Source organism: Neoarius graeffei, chromosome 2 (genome assembly GCF_027579695.1).
Source record: "Neoarius graeffei isolate fNeoGra1 chromosome 2, fNeoGra1.pri, whole genome shotgun sequence".
NCBI lineage: Eukaryota > Metazoa > Chordata > Actinopteri > Siluriformes > Ariidae > Neoarius > Neoarius graeffei.
The window spans coordinates 33,367,885-33,387,559 of record NC_083570.1 but is presented as its reverse complement, the minus strand read 5'-3'; the positions used below and the strand labels follow the sequence as shown (position 1 = coordinate 33,387,559).

General features: G+C 40.7%; 1 protein-coding gene across 1 annotated transcript in view; it reads left to right on the top strand.

Annotated features, from left to right (window-relative positions):
* The first annotated feature begins 10,628 nt into the window (after positions 1 to 10,628).
* Positions 10,629 to 19,675, top strand: part of mpv17 (mitochondrial inner membrane protein MPV17) — a 46,483-nt gene continuing 37,436 nt past the window's right edge. Inside the window, exons 1-2 of the mRNA XM_060907451.1 lie at positions 10,629 to 10,901; positions 15,782 to 15,900. Of these exons, the coding sequence (XP_060763434.1) occupies positions 15,822 to 15,900 (79 nt within the window). The 5' untranslated portion in view covers positions 10,629 to 10,901; positions 15,782 to 15,821. The remainder of the gene's footprint in view (positions 10,902 to 15,781; positions 15,901 to 19,675) is intronic.

Below are 19,675 nucleotides of genomic sequence, written 5' to 3'. Positions count from 1 at the left end.
GACCCAACACATCCTCTATTCCCAAAGTTTTTAAGAAGCACCAGGTCTAATAACAGATTTCTGCAGAGGCCAATCAGGACAGCGAGGTACCACAAATCATTTGTACCCACAGCAATAAGACTATACAATAACAAACCAAAAACATCTGTTGCCCTTTAGTTCACTCATCTGTACAAATTTCCTTTTATGCATTTTATTTATTTTATGCAGCACACATCATCTTTTTTTTTTTTTTAAAGATATTTTTTTTGGGCTTTCTTCACCTCTATTGGATAGGACAGTGCAGAGACAGGACAGGAAACGAGTGGGAGAGAGAGACGGGGAGGGATCGGGAAATGACCTCAGGTCGGAATCGAACCCGGGTCCCTGGACATATGGCATAGCGCCCCATCCACCCGAGCCACGACGCCCCCATCATCAACTTTTATTCAAGACACAAGAAGGTCCATATAGACAGCACAATACATGAAAAAATAAATAAACAATACAAAAACATTTAAAAAGGATGCAAATAGAGCATCAACACTTACATATATAGGCCAATATTTTTTTAAAATGCATACAAACTTCGGGTCCAATGTTTCCAAAAGCAAGATGAATACCTTGTCACTTCCAGAAGCATCAGTTGAAAACACAATAATCGTGTTCTTAGACCCAGTCAATCTGCACATGAATCTATACATAACATTTCTCAGAACAGCATTAAAAGTCGGCACATTGTTCATAACGAACATTTCACTGGCACTACTACACCTGGGAATTTTGAGCAAAATTCTCAAAGCATCATTATATGCCACTTGAAGTTTTTTTCATTTTCGCATTACTATAATTGCACCACAAGTGGGCAGTATACAGTGAAGTGCAGTATGTTTTAAAAAGCGATATTTTTACATCAGTAGTACACATGTGGAATTTGCGAGCCAGCATATTTGCCTGCCCATACAGTTTATCACACTGACGCTGCACATCATCATCATCACTGAGATCATCTCTTATCACATGTCCCAGATATTTAACTTTCTTTACAACCACAAGTGGTTCACCTGCCAATGAGAAAGAGGGAGATACAAGCTTCATATCCTCCTTTGTTCTAACAATCAGTACCACACTCTTTGATGAGTTAAATTTAATATCATACATTATGCCATATTGAGAGTATATTCTTAGAAGCTGCTGCAGACCAGCACTGGAGGGAGACAATATCACCAAATCATCAGCGTAAAGCATATGATTAATGAGGTTATCCCCCACCATACAGCCAGTTCTACACTCCTTTAGCTCCACAGTTTTTATCTTTTGTTTTTATCTCTTATTGTTTTTATCTTACATCACACCTTTTATCACAGATTTATTTTAATGTGGTATGTCTATTGTCAGTCTGTGTATATGTTTTTGGTATGTTTTGAGGAGATGTGCAATATGGACCACTTGAGTTTCCCCTGGGGGATAATAAAGTTTACCTTGACCTTGACCTAAAATAGATTCCAAGGGCATTACACCTAGTTTTCTTTGGGTACCTGCACATGTTGGCGTGGAGGGAAATGAAGAGGTTGATAAGCTGGCTAAGCAAACACTAAATAATATAGAAATAGAATTGCATATCCCAATTAGTAAGGTAGAGGCTAAGATTTACATAAAATCCTACGCAGTCAGTCTGGTAGGAGTATTGTGATGGCAATGAAACAGGGAGACATCTATATTACATTGAAAAACAGGTGAATACTGGAAGGATAGGGGGCAGGAGTCGGAGAGAAGACATGATCACCCGTTTAAGAATTAGACATACAGAGTTTAACTATTCTCTTAACAAAATAGGCATGGGCGGATCTACCGGGGTGGCAAATGCCACCCTAAAAGAACCTTGCCACCCCTGCTGCCACCCCAGTTGGCAGCGACGAATTCAAAGAAAAATTACGGCCAATTTGACATTTACGCGCGTGAATTTCCAATGTCCGACTGCGGCGAATGCAGCACGAGATAACGCCAGAGATTGGTTGTTTTGGAAAATTGAGAGGTGCAAAGCGAGGGAGCCAGGAGTCGCAAGGAAAGGAGACACGGGAGGAAAGAGGTAAAAGCTGATTAACTATCTACCAAGAAATGAAATTATAATGAATGAACAGTGCTAGCATAGTTGTAATGCTGATTTTGAGAGGATAAAAATCAGGTTGGAGAATGTTATTTTGCTAACTATACATGTAATGTTAGCTAGGTCTGACATTAGTTTTGTGTAAAGTCGGCCACAAAAGTTAATATTGATTCAACGTCTGTCAAGGAAAACATTTGTAAAGTTATTTTGAATCCTACAGAAATGAAGAGGAAAGGAAACATACATAGTTTTTGAACTTGTGAACGAAGTTTTTCATCTCTCAGGCTCATAAAGACTTGTTTGCGGTCGACTATGACAGAAAAGAGACTATCAAGTTTGGCTGCACTCAGCATTGAATCAAAGCGCACAAAAGCATTAGAGCTTGATAAATTTGTGAAGCGTTTTGCTGAGCAACATGGAAATCGCCGCATTCAGCTGTTGTAGGCATGACAAGTTCATGTTATGCTCACTGGTGAGCCTTTACAAAGCATGAGGAAAAAAAAACTATAAAATGTGACACTGGTGTAAATGGTTTAAATCATGCTGAACTTGAAGCAGTGTTGTTATTGTTTTTTAGTGTCTGTTCTTTTGCATTTAAAACTGTCCAGAAACGGTATAGACCTCATCTGAGAATGTGTGTTCTTCGTGAACAATAAAAGCATGAGATTTTGTCTGTATGAGTCTGTAAATGGCAGCCCGTGCCCTTTTGTAGTGTGTACATACTATTTGTCATCAAACTGTGATTAAATTCAGTATATATACGCCTGTAATACGTTGCCACCCCTCAAATTCCTGCCCCCCTCTTGCCACCCCATAAATATTTTTTTCTAGATCCGCCCCTGAAAATAGGCAAACACCCAACCAGAAATTGTGAATCCTGTAGCCATCCGGAATCAGTAGAGCATGTAATACTTCACTGTAAGAAGTATGAACGTGAAAATGAGCTTTATAAATCTCTCAGAACGGTTAATCATCACAATTTCACATTACCTGGTTTATTAGAGAGAGTATCAATTCAGATGTATTATTACATTATCAAATTTCTGAAAGATTCAGGTGACTTCCGGTTGCAGGTGGTATGGAGTAGACTGGAGTTCCGCGGCTCCTGAGCATTTGTCATTAATATTTTAACTTATTTGCAAGGTACTTAACTACCCATTGCGAAATTCTGCTTAGTAAAGTTTGAGACTGTATGACATCACCAAACTTCGTTTAATTGAACCGGAAGAAACAAAGTTTATCAAAGTGAGTAACCTCATAGCGAAGGATAACGTTAACAAGATGGAGGAGGCGCCGCTCACGCTACAAACACTGAGAGACGAACTTCAGCTATCTCGTCAAGCCTCCCTGAAAGACTTTAAAGCTGAAATTGTCACCCTTCGTCAGGATTTGTGCAAAGACATAGAGGCGCTTCGGACGGAGACAATCTCCAACACTCAAAAGTTACGTGAAGATGTACAGGAGGAAATTGTAAAACTCCAGAATTACCATAAAGAAGTAACTACGGAGCAGGCTAGTATGGGACACCGTCTAAACGACGCACTGGAACAGATTGCAAGACTTGAGAGTGAGCATGGCTCTCTTTCAGGCGAGCTGAAACGCTTACAGGAGAAATGTATTGATCTTGAGTCCAGAAGTCGGCGACAAAATTTAAGGATAGTTGGTGTCCCTGAGGGAGTTGAAGGAGCTAACCTAACCCGTTTCTTACAAGAATTCTTGTCGGAGGTGTTGGGCCCTGAGAACTTCACATCTCCCCCCGTCATCGATCGTGCCCACCGATCCCTGGCTCTGAAGCCGAAGAAGGGTGAGCGCCCGCGCCCCATCATAGCACGATTACACTACTTCGCCGAAAAGGAGCGGATCCTGGGCATTTCCAGAGGAAAGGGTCGGCTACTTTATCAACAGTCCCCTGTTCACATCTTTCCCGATCTCCCTGCGGAGGTTAGCAAGCTCAGAGCCGCCTTCAACCCGGTGAAGGCAAAGCTGCGTGAGGCGAAGATGGACTACAGTTTATTCTTCCCTGCTGTCCTCTCCGTGAACATCGACGGTGTCCGGCACAAGTTCAACACTCCAGAAGCAGCTGAAAAGTTTTTTCAGACAAAGATCGCCCCGAACCTAGCTGTAGAAGGGTCATGTGAGTAACGAAATTGTTATAGTTTGATGCGCCATAGGTGGTAGTTTTTTTTCCCCCCTCTCTTTCTCGTTATGAGCTAGCCACCTATTAGGGCTTGCATTTGCAGGTCCAAAGCCCTCAGCTATTTTCATTTGAAAAAGACAATACTAGAGCGTGCCTGCCAGTGCCACGTTTTTGCCAAGTTTCACTTTGCTGTCACTTTTTTTTTTTTTTTTCTTCTCTATGTTGATTTTTACAAAACGCATGTGGTGGACTCAATGCATGCACTCAGTTTACTGGGCTGGACTGGACTGGAGTAATGCCCTGGCCTATGATTTCTATATAGCCTAGCCTACATGTATACTTCTATAAGATATAGTGTAATGTTTAAATAAGCTGAGAATTTAAGCGCATGTAGCACTATGGCTAGCCTATTGTAGCAGAGCAGCCTTGAATCCCAAAAGGCCACTTGCACTTTGGTTTGTATGTTTAATATGCCACAACATAGGCCTAGCCCATTTTGGGGAGCACTTTTATTGGAATTCATATTTAATGGATATTTTATTTTTTTATTTTATCTTCTGTCATATTTGGACTGGGCTTTTTCATGCACTGTCTGCACCTGATAGGCTCACTTGAGAGTAGCACAGTGCCATTTTTAATTTAGTCCAGCTTTCTTTATTTTACTCCACCATTGAATAGGCCATGGAATGTAAATGCAATGGGTTAGATTGAATTATAATTATCTATGTTTATAAAAAAAAAAGGGAGTCGAGTTAAACAGGAGTTTAAGCAAGCTCTGAACTAGCTTAGGTGGTGCAGCGACTGTACCATGTTTCGTCCTAAGGTAGGCCTATTTAAGTTGTTTGGTCCTAAGGCCTTTCAGTTGGGGAAAGGCAGGAGTGAGTGGGGGGGTGGGGTGTTTGTTTGCTGTTCTTGTTGCTGTTTGCATGTCTCTCATCTTACAAAAATGCCGCTTTGTAAAAAACTCATGTCTGAATTAAGTACAATAATAGGGAAAACACATGGTAGCTATGACTTCTTTTGATGCTAAAGAGGAATGCCTGGTGCAATTTGTCAGTTGGAATACGAAAGGTCTTAATACAGCTATGAAGCGGGGTAGAGTCTTGGGCCATTTAAAAAAACTTAAGACTGACATAGCATTCTTACAGGAGACCCACTTGAGGAACCAAGACCATTTTAGGCTACGAAAAGGGTGGGTTGGTCAGCTTTTTCATTCAACATTCCACTTTAAGTCTAGAGGGGCTGCGATTCTAATTAATAAGAACATTCCTTTCATTTCCTCCTCTGTTACCTCTGATCCACATGGTAGATTTGTAGTGGTGACTGGGTCCCTATATAATACCCCCCTTACATTAGTCAGTGTGTACGGTCCTAATTTTGATGATGAGCATTTCTTTTCTACATTTTTTGCATCTCTCCCCGACCTGAACACCCACCGCCTGATTATAGGTGGGGACTTCAATTGCGTCTTGGATCCCAAGTTGGATAGGTCATCCAATAAAACCCAAACATTGACAAAATCTGCCAAACTAATTAGATCCTTTATGGACACCTTTAAAATTACTGACCCCTGGAGGTTCAAGTATCCGACATCTCGTAGTTATTCCTTTTTCTCCCCAGTTCATCATTCATATAGTCGAATTGATTATTTTCTTATTGATTGTAAACTTGTCCCTGCGATTAGGCGGTGTGACTACGAGGCTATTGTTATTTCAGATCACGCCCCGCACCAAATGCAGCTGGCTTTTTCCAACAAACATATGCCCAGGACTTGGCGCTTTAATAATTTGTTACTAGCAGATAAATCATTCACAGAATTTTTAAAATCCAACATTGAAGTATTTTTGATTATCAATGACACAGGAGAAGTGTCCAAGAGCACACTGTGGGAAACTTTGAAAGCCTACCTTCGTGGCCTGATAATTTCCTACAGTGCGGGTACCAATAGACTGCGTGCTGAACGTATCTCCAGTCTTACCCATGAGATCTTAGATTTAGATCACTCATATTCTGTATCGCCCAGTCCTGATCTTTACAAACACAGACTAGCTTTGCAAACAGAATTTGACCTGTTATCCACAAATGAAACTGCACAGCTTCTGTTGCAAACACGCCATAGATCTTACGAGCATGGAGAGAAAGCTGGGAAACTTCTGGCCTTACAAATCAGAAAATCAGCTGCCTCTAGAATGATAACTGAAATTCGTGCGCAATCGGGGCAAACAATTCTTGATCAGCAGGATAGTAATGGAGAATTTGAACAATTCTATACACACTTATATTCTTCAGAGTCTGAAGGTGATCCCTCTTTAATTGATGATTTTTTCAGTAAGTTGAACATCCCGACTATTTCCAAAGAGGATAAGGCACAACTTGAAGAACCTCTGTCTCTTGAGGAACTAAATAACGCTATTAAGAGCATGCAAACCTCTAAAGCTCCAGGTCCTGATGGATATAGCTCTGAATTTTACAAAGCTTTTTCAGATCTCCTCTCTCCTGTACTTTTAGATGTCTTTAATGAATCATTCAGCGCTAATACACTTCCTGCCACTTTTTACCAGGCCTGCATTTCCCTTTTGCTAAAACAGGATAGGGACCCTCTTGACCCAGGTTCATACAGGCCCCTCAGCCTTTTGAATGTAGACACAAAGATATTAGCAAAAACTTCGGCCACCCGTTTAGACAGGGTCCTTCCCACAATTATCTCACAGGACCAAACGGGCTTTATTAGGAATAGACTTTTATTTTCAAACCTTCATAGACTCTACAATATTATTTACACTCCCAGCCCTTCCTCCTGCCCAGAGGTACTCCTTTCACTAGACGCTGAAAAAGCGTTTGACCGAATTGAATGGGATTTTCTTTTTTCTGCGTTGGATAGATTTGGATTCGGCAAAAAGTTCATCTCTTGGGTCAGTCTTCTTTATGTTTCCCCATCGGCTTCGGTTCAGACTAATGCTTTCAGGTCAAATTATTTTCCCTTGCGGCGTGGCACAAGACAAGGGTGTCCTCTTTCCCCCCTATTATTTGCACTTTCCATTGAGCCTCTGGCCATTGCCTTACGTTCACTCAATGGCTACCAGGGAATATTCAGAGGAGGGAGAGAGCATAGAGTGTCATTGTATGCAGATGATCTGCTCTTATATATTCAGGACCCTCTCACATCTATTCCCAATATTATGTCTGTTTTGAAAATTTTTGGCAAGATTTCTGGTTACAAGCTGAATTTATCTAAGAGTATACTGTTCCCCATAAACAACGCTGCTCAGGTTGTGTCTTATTCTCAGTTTCCATTCAGGTTGGTTAATGGATCTTTCAATTATCTGGGAGTAGTTGTAACAAGGTCTGTCCAGTCACTGTTCAAATTTAACTTTAAACCTTTATTTGATCGCACTATTAAGGATTTTGGTAGATGGTCCCATCTTCCTATGTCTCTAGCAGGGAGAGTTAATGCCTTGAAGATGAACATTCTTCCTAAATTCCTGTTTCTTTTTCAAACCATCCCCATCATTAATAAGTCTTTTTTCAAACAATTAGACAGTGAAATATCTAGTTTTATTTGGAATAAGAAAACCCCTAGAATTAGGAAAGATTTTTTGCAAAGACCTAAACGTTCTGGGGGCATGAGCCTTCCAAATTTTCAGTATTATTACTGGGCCTGCAACGTACGAGCTCTCTCTTTTTGGGATCAGACCCCTGGCTCAGAAGAACAACCTGCCTGGTTGCAGATTGAGCGGGCCTCATGTCATCCTACTTCCTTGAGTGCGTTGTTATTCTCTTCCCTTCCAATACCAGTCGAATATGCCAAATCCAATCCTGTAGTGACAGAATCATTGAAAATTTGGACTAAAATAAGACAACACTTTGGCTGGCATGCTAAATCTCTTCTAGCCCCTCTATGTGCAAATCATCACTTTCATCCCTCTTTGTTAGATAATTCCTTTCAACTATGGGCTCATAATGGGGTCTCAAGAATGAAGGACCTTTATATTGATGCTATTTTCCCATCTTTTGAGACGCTGCGTAGAAAGCTTAAACTCCCTCAGTCTCATTTCTTTCGTTTTTTGCAAGTTCGTGACTATACAAGATCTAATACAAACTCTTTCTCTAATGCTCCCACCCCCACCCAGATGGACTCTTTATTTTCAGTTGATCCTTCATCTAGAGGGGTGATTTCATACTTGTACAACCACATGTTTAGCCAGATAGATGTATCTCTAGATTTTCTGAAATTTGCTTGGGAGGAAGATTTGGGCATTGACTTGACAGAGGAGCAGTGGATGGGAGCACAGGAGGGGGTACACTCAGCATCCATTTGCACCAGACACGGGCTCATACAGTTCAAGGTGCTGCATCGCTTGCATCTCTCCAAAGTCAAGCTTGCTAAAATGTATCCTAACATTGATCCCTTATGTGACCGTTGCAGGGCATTTCCAGCTACACTGGGTCACATGTTTTGGCTGTGTCCAGAGTTATCAGATTTTTGGGTCTCCATTTTTAAAACCTTATCTGATGTTTTTGGTCACACACTTGAACCAGATCCGGCATTGGCTCTATTTGGGGTACTGAGTGAGGACAGTCCTCTAAAAGGGTCTGCGTCCATGGCAGCCAGGTTCATAGTTCTCTTAGCACGCAGATTAATTCTCTTGAACTGGAAACAGACACGCCCTCCCTCTCATACAGTATTGATCAATGATATTATGCAACATCTTAAACTGGAAAAACTGAAATATACTCTCAGAGGTTCTACTGATCGTTTTTATAGGACTTGGCAACCCTTTTATAGACTATGTTGAATCCAGGCATTCCTCTTAACTTCTGCTACCTATATGAGACTATAGTATTGTAATGATTTTGATGTAAAGCGGCTCATTGTTGACAACAATGCTTGTTTGTTGGTGTTGCTGGTGTGTGTGTGTGTGTGTGTGTGTGTGTGTGTGTGTTAATATGAAAAATCAATAAACAGAAGTAAAAAAAAAAAATTTCTGAAAGATTCAGAAATAGCTAAAAGAATAGAAGTGGTGTGTTTTTTCCCCCCTCCCTTATATCGCCTATTCCACGCTCCAGCCCAGTCGGTGGTGGTAATGCACCTTTAAGTTGGTTTGCCAACCGCCATAAAACCTTAAAGAAGAAAGAGGCGGATCAGGAACATCCAGTTGTGCCGCCATGGTTGTTAAAGAAGCCAGTAATAGATTTAGTACTTCTGGAGTTGAAGAAGAGCGAAGACTTCAGCAAAGATATGGTCGAGTGCCATATTAGTGCACAGTACAAGGACAAACTTAGGGTCTATACTGATGCATCAAAGTCTGCAGGCGGTAAAGTTGGCATTGCATTTGTAGTTCCAGAGCTCAAAATTTGCAAAACAGAAAGGTTAACCAATGATCTTGCAGTATACACAGCAGAACTAGTAGCCATCCTCACTGCATTATCCTGGATAGAGGGATATAGTCCTAAGGGTGGAGTGCTTATTGCTTCAGATTCTGCTTCTGCACTGATGAGTATTCAGAATACTATGTCAGAGTCCAGACAAGACTTAGTGTTGGAAATTGCGCAATTGGTTAGTGGAATTATAAACTCAGGTACAGATGTAACTTTCTTATGGATCCCAGCACATATTGGGATAAGAGGGAATGAGTTGGCAGACATGAACGCCAAAAAAGCATGTGTGACCCCTGAGGTCACCTTAGAAATTGCCTATAGTAAAACTGAGGTAAAGTCACTAATTAAGTCAAAGTCCAGAGAGTTATGGCAGAGTGAGTGGAATGGTGCAGCTACTGGGAGGAAATATTATGCAATTCAAAGGGTGGTAGGTCATGCAAGGCCAACAGCAAGATCCTCCAAAGAGGAGGATATTATATCTAGAATGAGGTTTGGGCATTCTGGTCTGAACAGTACTCTATTTCTCTTTAAAAAGCATGAAGATGGAAAGTGTGGTGTATGTGGTTCTATTGAGACAGTGAAGCATGCAATTGAACATTGTGTCAAGTTTGACCAGGAGAGGCAGCACCTCATCCTTGGATTACAGTCAGAAAGTGTGCCTTTTAATGTAAAAGCAATTTTGCAGAGGAACTCAAGCGAGATGTGCTTTAAGCATCTATTTCACTTTATGGAAGTCACTGGATTGATTAGAAGAATATAATAGCTTCTCTCTTTCATTTCTTTCACTCTTTCTTTATTATTATAATAATAATATAAATTTTTTATTTAATTATTATTTTGTTTATAGTAGAGGTAGTTTACACCCAGACTCACACTCCATTTCGGTAGGTGGCGGTAATGCTTCCAAAAAGTTGCCAACCGCCAATTAAAAGAAGAAGAAGAAGAAGAAGAAGGCGGATCAGGAATACTTCCGGGTTTGTACGCTGTTGGTGATACTTGTGTACATGGTACTGGTAATTATTGGTTTTGGGGTTTGACTTTAGAGAGGTCAAGAACACAAAATTTGTATTGGACATTTTCTACGAAGCAGTGTTTCATTGTGACGGGTTAAAGCGTCTATCACTTCGTCGTTTGCCTTTTGTTATGGAAAGCAAACAATTCTGACGCGGTATATATAATGTGTGCTGCCTAGAGTAGCTCTCTGAACACAAAACACTGGAGTTAAATAAGTAGCGGAATGTTTGAGTAAATTGTTTAGGTTAACCTTACTTTCAACAGGACAGCGTAGATTATACAAAGGTAGGACACGTAATTTATTTGGCAGTATTTAATGATAGTTGTATGGTACAATTATTACGTATGATCTGTAGCATTGGTATTTTGTAAACTGACTCGTTGTGGCTTAAACCGGTTCGGTGGCTCGAAGCTGTTATGCATAAACGGTGGCAGAAAATTGGAGTGGTGGTGTTTCTGATTACTGCACATGGTATTGATATTGCAACTGTGTGCCTGTTCCATTTCCAGCATAATAAAGTTAATGAAACAACTGTATAGTCTCCGTCCAAGTTCAGCAGCGCATGGCTGTACCTTCAATAACTTAATGTATTTTAAATAAATTTAATTTTGGCTAAAAGGTATCTAAATTTCACGATACGATATTTAGGCTTTCTAACAGAGGCTACTACTTTCACAATATAAACAGTTCTGTGATAACAGTTGCTAATTTTATTAGATACTGGGACTGCTATTGAATCAGTCATTGCCTAGTCGTAATATACTGTTTGACATGCACATTCAGTAAACTTCAGTTTTATTATAGATACAGTGCCTTGCAAAAGTGTTCATCCCCCTTGTTGGTTTTCCGGTTTTGTCGCATTACAAGCTGGAATTAAAGGGATAGTTCGGGATTTTTGACATGAATCTGCATGGCATCCCCATCAATAGTGTCGTGCAAACACACTGACTTACCCCTGACAGCATCCTGTGAGTCCAGTTCTTGTCCAGTTTTGGTCCAGACGAAAGTAGTCCGTCAAGTTTGTTGGGGTCACGAAAGTAAAACGTTTTTCGTCTCAAAACAATATGTGTTCAAAAGAGTGATATATTTGCATCACAAAACCGTTGTCAAATAAAAAGTCAGACCTCGAAATCGCTTGGCACTATTTTCTCTCCCTTCTTATCACTGCGCGCTGCCGCCAGGTGACAGCGAAACGCAGACCCACTAAGCTGGTGGGAGACCAAGGCTGCACTCTATCCACGGCTTACACACGTGATGGCACGGAGGATGTGTATAGTGGCAGCATCTGTCCCCCCAGAGAGGATCTTTTCAAAAGCAGGACAGATTATAACTGAGAGGAGAAATAGAATCAGAATTAACTAGTTAATTGCAGCAATTAAAGGAATAGGTAGGAAAAGGAAGGCGCAAAGACACCGCGCAGCGCCTGAAAGCGGGTTTTCAGGCGCTGTGCACCCGTTTTCAGGCGCTGCGCGGCGTCTTTACGCCTGCAGCGGTGCTTTTGCCTGTGCTGTGGCTGAAAATAGTTCCAGATATAAATTGGTCTAGTAAATTCCTTCGTGTTAATTTGCATTGATGTGTACTCGATGTGAATGTACAAGTCATGAGAAATAATTATAAAAAATCTTCCGAAAGAGCCGGCTCCTTATAGTAAGAAGAGCCAAAAGAGCCGAAATTCCCATCACTAGTAAACAACGAATGAAACAGCCGTGGCTGTCACCTGGCGGCAGCGCGCACTGATAAGAAGGGAGAGAAAATGGTGCCAAGCGATTTCGAGGTCTGACTTTTTATTTGACAACGGTTTTGTGATGCAAATATATCACTCTTTTGAACACATACTGTTTTGAGACGAAAAACGTTTTACTTTCGTGACCCCAACAAACTTGCCGGACTACTTTCGTCTGGACCAAAACTGGACAAGAACTGGACTCACAGGATGCTGTCAGGGGTAAGTCAGTGTGTTTGCACGACACTATTGATGGGGATGCCATACAGATTCATGTCAAAAATCCCGAACTATCCCTTTAAAATGGCCTGGGGGGGGTTAGCACCATTTGATTTACACAACATGCCTACCACTTTAAAGGTGCACTTTTTTTTTTTTAATTGTGACACAAACAATAAGATGGAAAAAATAGAAATCTGGAGTGTGCATAGGTATTCACCCCCTTTCGTATGAAACCCCAAAATAAGAGCTGGTCCAACCAATTCACTTCATAAGCTTCATAATTAGTTGGTTAAGATCCACCTGTGTGCAATCAGTGTCACATGATCTGTCACATGATGTCTGTATAACTCAACCTGTTCTGGAAGGACCCTGACTCTGCAACACTACTAAGCAAGCAACATGAGAACCAAGGAGCCTCCAAACAGGTCAGAGACAAAGTTGTGGAGAAGTATAGATCAGGGTTGGGTTATTAAAAAAAAAAAATCCCAAACTTTGAATTTTCCAGGACACACCATTAAATCCATTATAGCAAAATGGAACGAGCATGGTACTACTACAAACCTGACAAGATGGATAGATCCCTTTGGGAGGGTTCCTTCATGGAAAATAAAATTCCAGTAGCATCATTACAGAATAAACAGAGAATAGAAAATGGAGAACTTCTAGATAAATTAAGTATTAACATATACAAAAAAAAAAAAAATCTAACAGGAGAGGTATTGCATATTGTCCAGTATTGCTTTTTGTCAGGCTAGGCTACTGCTCCTTTCTGTTCTCCTGTTATCCCTCCTCCTCCCAGAGATGAGTTGTACAGTCTGATGGCGTGAGGAATAAAGGATGTAAGGGTGTATTCAGACCAGGATAGTTCGATAGTTCACTTGCTTTGGTCCGAACCAAATGTTTTTTTTTTTTGTTTTTTTTCCATTTTGGTGCGGTTCGCTTTCACACTGTACATTTTAGTAAGCGGACCAAAATCTATCAACAAAGCCACACGCCCTGAGGTCGTTCAGCTATTGGTCAGAGACGACACGTGCACAAAGCATTAAGTTCAAAAGTAGTCATGGAGGCTTTCTGTGCTGTTATTCTTTTTAATGTCATCAAAGCTATATGTTTTTTCCAGTTTTTACTGTTTTCACAATTGTGCGGTTACTATGCTGTTGTACAAGTAACTTATCAACGACGACTTCAAAGGGCAAGGCGGCTATGGAGGATAGCGCTGATGAGCACACATCATGTTGTGACAGTTCTGGCTCTTCACGCAAGACGGAGGAGGTATGTGTCGGGATATTCGCCTTATCCATCGTAATAGATGAATTTCTTTTTTGCGTCGCTAGTACCGCCACTTTTTGAAAGAATATCCCTGATTTTAATGTAGGTCTGACGGAGTTTCTTCACTTTTAGCCGACATTGTTCTGGGGAGCGCGTGAAACCCTTCTTCATTTTCTCACTGAATACAGCAAACACGTCGGCATTTTTGTGTTTTCTCTCCAAAAGCTCAGATATGTGGACATCTGCCCATATATCCACAAGGGTACGCGTTTCTTCCTTGGCCCACGTTTGCCCCCTACTCATTTCTTGTACTCTGTGGTCTAGCCTACCACTGGTCTGAATGACTGTTGTAAGGTTCCCTTGACAACCGAAACAGTGTTTGCACTTTGTGGTGGAGTGTCAAGACTCTGTTTCCCATAATGCTCGACAAACGACGGAAGCTCCCGAGGTACAAAAAAGCAAAACTGTCAGATTAGGTCCGGTCTGCTTTCACACCTCCAAAAGGTCTGCACCAGAGTTCCTTTGGTCCGGACCGAGTCCGACCTTGCAGCTCGGTCTCGGTCCGCTTGTTTGGTCTGGACCAGAGTCCGGTGGTTTGTATTCAGACCAACCCAAAAGGTCCGGACCAAGGGAAATTTGGTTCGTTTAGTTGTTTGGTCCGGACCAAACAACGTAGGTGTGAATACGCCCTAAGTCTGTTAGTCCTGCACTTGGGAAGGAGCATTGAGAAGGCCACCTACCAAAACTCACAGACCAAGCAAGGAGGGCATTAATTAGAGAGACACCAAAGATAAGATAACACTGAAGGAGCTGCAAAGATCCATAGTGGAGATGGGAGTATCTGTCCATAGGACCACTTTAAGCTGTATACCCCACAGAATGGGGCTTTATGGAAGAGTGGTCAGAAAAAAGGCATTGCTGAAGAAAACAAGTTTGGAGTTTGCCCAACAGCATGTGGCAGACTCCCCAAACACATGGAAGAAGATTCTCTGGTCAAATGAGACAAAAATTGAACTTTGTGGCCATCATGGGAAATGCCATGTGTGACACAAATCCAACATCCTGAGAACACCATCCCTACAATGAAGCATGGTGGTAGCAGCATCATGCTGTGGGGATATTTTTCATCTGAAGGGATAGGAAAGCTGGTCAGGACTGAAGGAAAGATGAAGCATGGTGCACTAAATGCAGGGCAATTCTGGAGGAAAACCTGTTTGAGTCAGACAGAGCTTTCAGACTGGGATGAAGGTTCACGGTCCAGCAGGACAATGACCCTAAACATACTGCTAAAGCTACACTGGAGTGGTTTAAAGGGAAACATTTAAATGTCTTGGAATGCCGTAATCAAAGCCCAGACCTCAATCCAATTGAGAATCTGTGGCATAACTTGAAGATTGCTGTACACCAACACAACTCATCTAACTTGAAGGAGTTGGAGCAGTTTTGCCTTGAGGAATGGGCAAAAATCCTAGTGGCTAGATGTGCTGAGCTAATGGAGACATACTTCAAGAGACTTGCAGCTGTAATTGTAGCAAAAGGTGGCTCTACAAAGTATTGACTTTGGGAGGGGGGGGGGGGGGAGTGAATACCTATACACACTCCAGATTTCTGTTTTTTCATCTTATTGTTTGTGTCACAATAAAAAAAAATGTGCACCTTTAAAGTGGTAGGCATGTTAAAATCAAATGGTACTAACCCCCCCCCCCCCCCCCCCAAATTAATTTTAATACGACAAATTGTAATGCGACAAAACAGGACAAACACTAAGGGAGATTAATATTTTTGCAAGGCACTGTATCTCCTGCTTGATATCCAGTGATGAGACACACTGTGTATCATTGGTGTGTGTGTGTGTGTGGGGGGGGGGTTGTTTAAATAAACACTGCTCCACACACGGTTGTGTATTAAACCGCTTGAAAATGCAGTGTCTTTCTCATATTCTCCCTACAGTGATTTGTGGATCTTCAGCTGCTCTGCTTTACAGAGAAAGATGAGTGTAGCAGGCCTCTGGAGATCTTACCAGGCATTAATGGCCAGAAAGCCATGGACTGTGCAAATAATAACAGCTGGTAAGAATCCCAAAGTCACCTGTTGGTGCAAAAAAAAAAAAATCCACATTTCAGGCCAACTTAAGTATGCATTTACCTTTTTTGCTGGCCCCATAGAATTGAACATTACAGTACAGCAGGCAGCATAAGCGTAAGGTGGTTTCTATAGTTCCAAAAGACATCAGAGAAACAGAAGATGAATAATTTTGGTCAGAATTTATTCCCCTGTTTATTTTGTCCAATGTTGCAGTTGCTGATGTTTGAGTTCATCTTTTGAAGAAAAAAAATGTAACTCCGAAAGGCTCAGCCTCAGTAAAAGATTGCACTTCCATCACAATTATCTATCATAATCTCCCTTTAGGAGGGCGATCTTGTCATTCACATTTCCAGGGTGGGTTATCTTTATTCTTGCATTTGCTCTTTTCTGTCAGCAGATGGCAGTGAAAACATTTATTAAAACCAGCTAATTCCATCATGATTCTCTGATTCAATTCAAATTCCAGTTACACTGCCTGGATATACAAGAAGTCAGTCAAAACTCCTTAAATGTATTTTTGAATTTTAATGAATTTGTTGGTATTAATGGTGACCAGGCATTAATGTTATGACCAAATAATTAATCACTCTGGTTAATTTTGTTTGTGTCTCAAAACACGAGTAACACGAGACTCATGTAGGTGAATTTTTAGATTTTTTTTAAGTAGTTTTGTCTTCATATTTGGTTAGTTGTCTAAAACATCTGTGGATTTCACATTAGTGACCAAATAAGCTGTCCTGTTTAAGCGCACATAATGAGTAATGCAGTTTTTGAAATTCAAGAAGATTTAATAATGACTGAAATCATTACAACAGTGAAAAGAGAACTTAATAATTGAAGGGCTTTGGAAAACAAATGACTCAACAGATGTGGAGACATTAGTTATGTTAACTGTAGTTTACAACAAAAATCAATGGTATATGAAGCGCACGTGGGAAGGTATTTTCTGTGTCCTGGTGTTGTACCAGTCTCATTTTTTTTTTTTTTTTTGCTGTTTCCTATGGATGTTAGCATGCGATGGTGAGCTGTATGCCAAATTGATCACCCACAATTTCACGTAGAATGCAAAATGCATCAATCATGACTTCTAGCCACCAGAGGTATTTCTTCAAGGACAAAGAGTGGAGAATGTTGTGCTGATTTCAACAGTTTACCAGTCTCAGTTCAGCTGACGAGAATGAATGAATGATTTTTATTTTTTTTTTATTCTATGTGATAATTACTGTCCATTTGTTTAAACATAATACATTTTAAGTGCCTTTCAAGATACCCAAGGACACTGTACAATTTAAAATCAAGAATAACAGTATACAATACACAAACACTGTACACTCGATGAAAGAACTAACAGAAAACATTTAAGAGGGGTACAACAAGAGCACCACAAAGGAGGGGCAACACAAAAAGGGTGGGCAGTACAAAGATAAAAAGAAGTAAAATACGGAAAAGCACACAACAAGGAGCAATTGTTTGATTTGAAGTTTACTGGTTTATTTTACAGTTAATGTTGGGCTTTTTTAAATTGACTTTTATTTCACGTACATTAGCAAGGTTTGTGGACCCTATTAGCATTCCTTAAGCTTAAAATGGACAAATTCCACGGTGGATGTTTTGTCAGAGGTTATTCAGGTAGTGAACTTCTGTAGTGATGACCCCCTCCCCCCAACGTGTGTTTGTCTTATTTGTAGTAGAACTTTAGTGTTAATTCTGGAGATTTTACAATTATAACGCAAGTCCAGTCATCTTCACCTCTTACTATAAGCTATCCAAAATAACCAGGATGACTGTTTCCAGAACGTTACTGTGAGTATTTTCGGAGAAGCCCCCTGCAGGTTGCTACCAAACTTTCTCTGGAGTGATCAACAAGTCTTATATCTGTTAAGATGAGAGTGAGAGACAAATGTCTGTCTTCCTTAACCTGCTACTGCTCTTTCTCCTCCTGTTCCTGCTTGCACCATATGGTGTAAAGAGTAGACCTGCTTTAATAAGATAAGCCAGTAAATGCATAACCAGGGTTTCAGTCTCTTTCCACATTGCTATTCTGGATTATTAGTTGTTCTCTGACATTATGAAAGGTTACATTACGTAAAAGGTACTACATTTCCTCGCCTGGACCTGCCATTAAGACACAATGACCTTTGTAAACCATGATATTTTGTCAGTGACAATCCTGTAAATTTCAAGATGGATGTCTTTCCTCTTTCCATATTTTAGTTGTTTAGTGTTTATATGAACACCAACCAGCTATATATCATAAAGACTGGGAATGGGCATTTTCAGTTCCTTTCATTAATTGAATAGTACAGAGAAGACTGACTTACTGATGGTGAAATGTCATTTGTTCTATTTGTAGAGAACTAAAGAAAGGCCACTAATACACACCTACCAGCCTGTCAGTAAAAAGATTTTTCTACAGACATGGTGTAAAATGCTTTTAAACACCTAAAGTCAATCCTAAATCAAATAGTAGGCCTAAATCAACTATTTAAATAAAGTCCAGTACAATAAATAAGGCCATAAAATGTTATTGTCATGGCAGGGCAGCTGAGACTTTGTGCTAAATCTTATTCGTGTTGTATCGTGTATCTGGCTGGCTGGCTGGAGACATGCAATCGTTGCTCATGTCTGAGGGATGAGGTATGAATTTGCCTCCTGTTTTCAGGGGGACTTTAAGTGTGCAGGGCTTTTGGGCTCAGGCAAAGAAGCAGGAATAGTAGTGAGAGATGAAAGAAAATTAGGTGCTTGCCTCTCTCTGGCTCACCTATGCTGGTGAGCCAGAGAGAGGCAAGCACCTAATTTTCTTTCATCTCTCACTACTATTCCTGCTTCTTTGCTTCGTTGCCTGAGCCCAAAAGCCCTGCACACTTCTGTGGGACCAAGTCACACATGTGCAAGTCTCAAGTCTTAACCTTCAAGTCCCAAGTCTTTTTTGTCTTGGGCAAGTCAAGTCACAGGCTATGTCAAGTCCTATAATAGGTCAAGTCCAAGTCAAGTCACCTTAGGCGTATTGGCGTAATTTTAGCAGCAGAATATGAATTTAATACATTGAAAAGGCAATACATAAGTAAATGTCAGTAAACATCCCTGGCACATGTGCCCAACCTGTTAAATATTTGCATTTTAAATACTCATGTTCTGTAAAATACATAAAACAAAACTAATAATGTCACAAAGTTATTTATTGATGGCAAAATTGATTGCAAGATTGAAAGCCAACTAAGTTTCTCACATTGTCATCAGCCAGCAAGAAAAATAAACAGAGAATTGGCATTCTGTTATGTGCGTAGTTAAGAGGGTAGGAACCTTGGGTTAACAGGGGCATGAGCTCCTCCAATCTCTAATCACGTCAGATGAGATGATTATTATTAATAAGATACACGTGGAGAAACCTGAAGTGACTTCGATGTATGCTTGCGCCAGTAAAAAAAACAAAAACCCAAAGGATAGAGAAATGTGTCAGACATAATTTAGGTCTCAAAAAGAAGACCTGTTCGCCTGTGCAAAAGTGACATCATCTTACCCCATATGACAAGCTACAGAGGTGTGTGCAAAAGCGCTCTCTCCCTCTCTGATGCTGCCTCAGCCTGTGCGGAGCGTGGACATACGACTTTGGCGTGGGAGTCTTGGTTCCTGCTATAATTGTTACGAAAATAAATGTTAAATGAAATATGCATCCCGCGCATTCCTTTCCACAGGAACTTTGCTCACAACGTTTCGGTCGTGGCTAACGAACTGTCCTCCTTACCACAAGTGCAACGT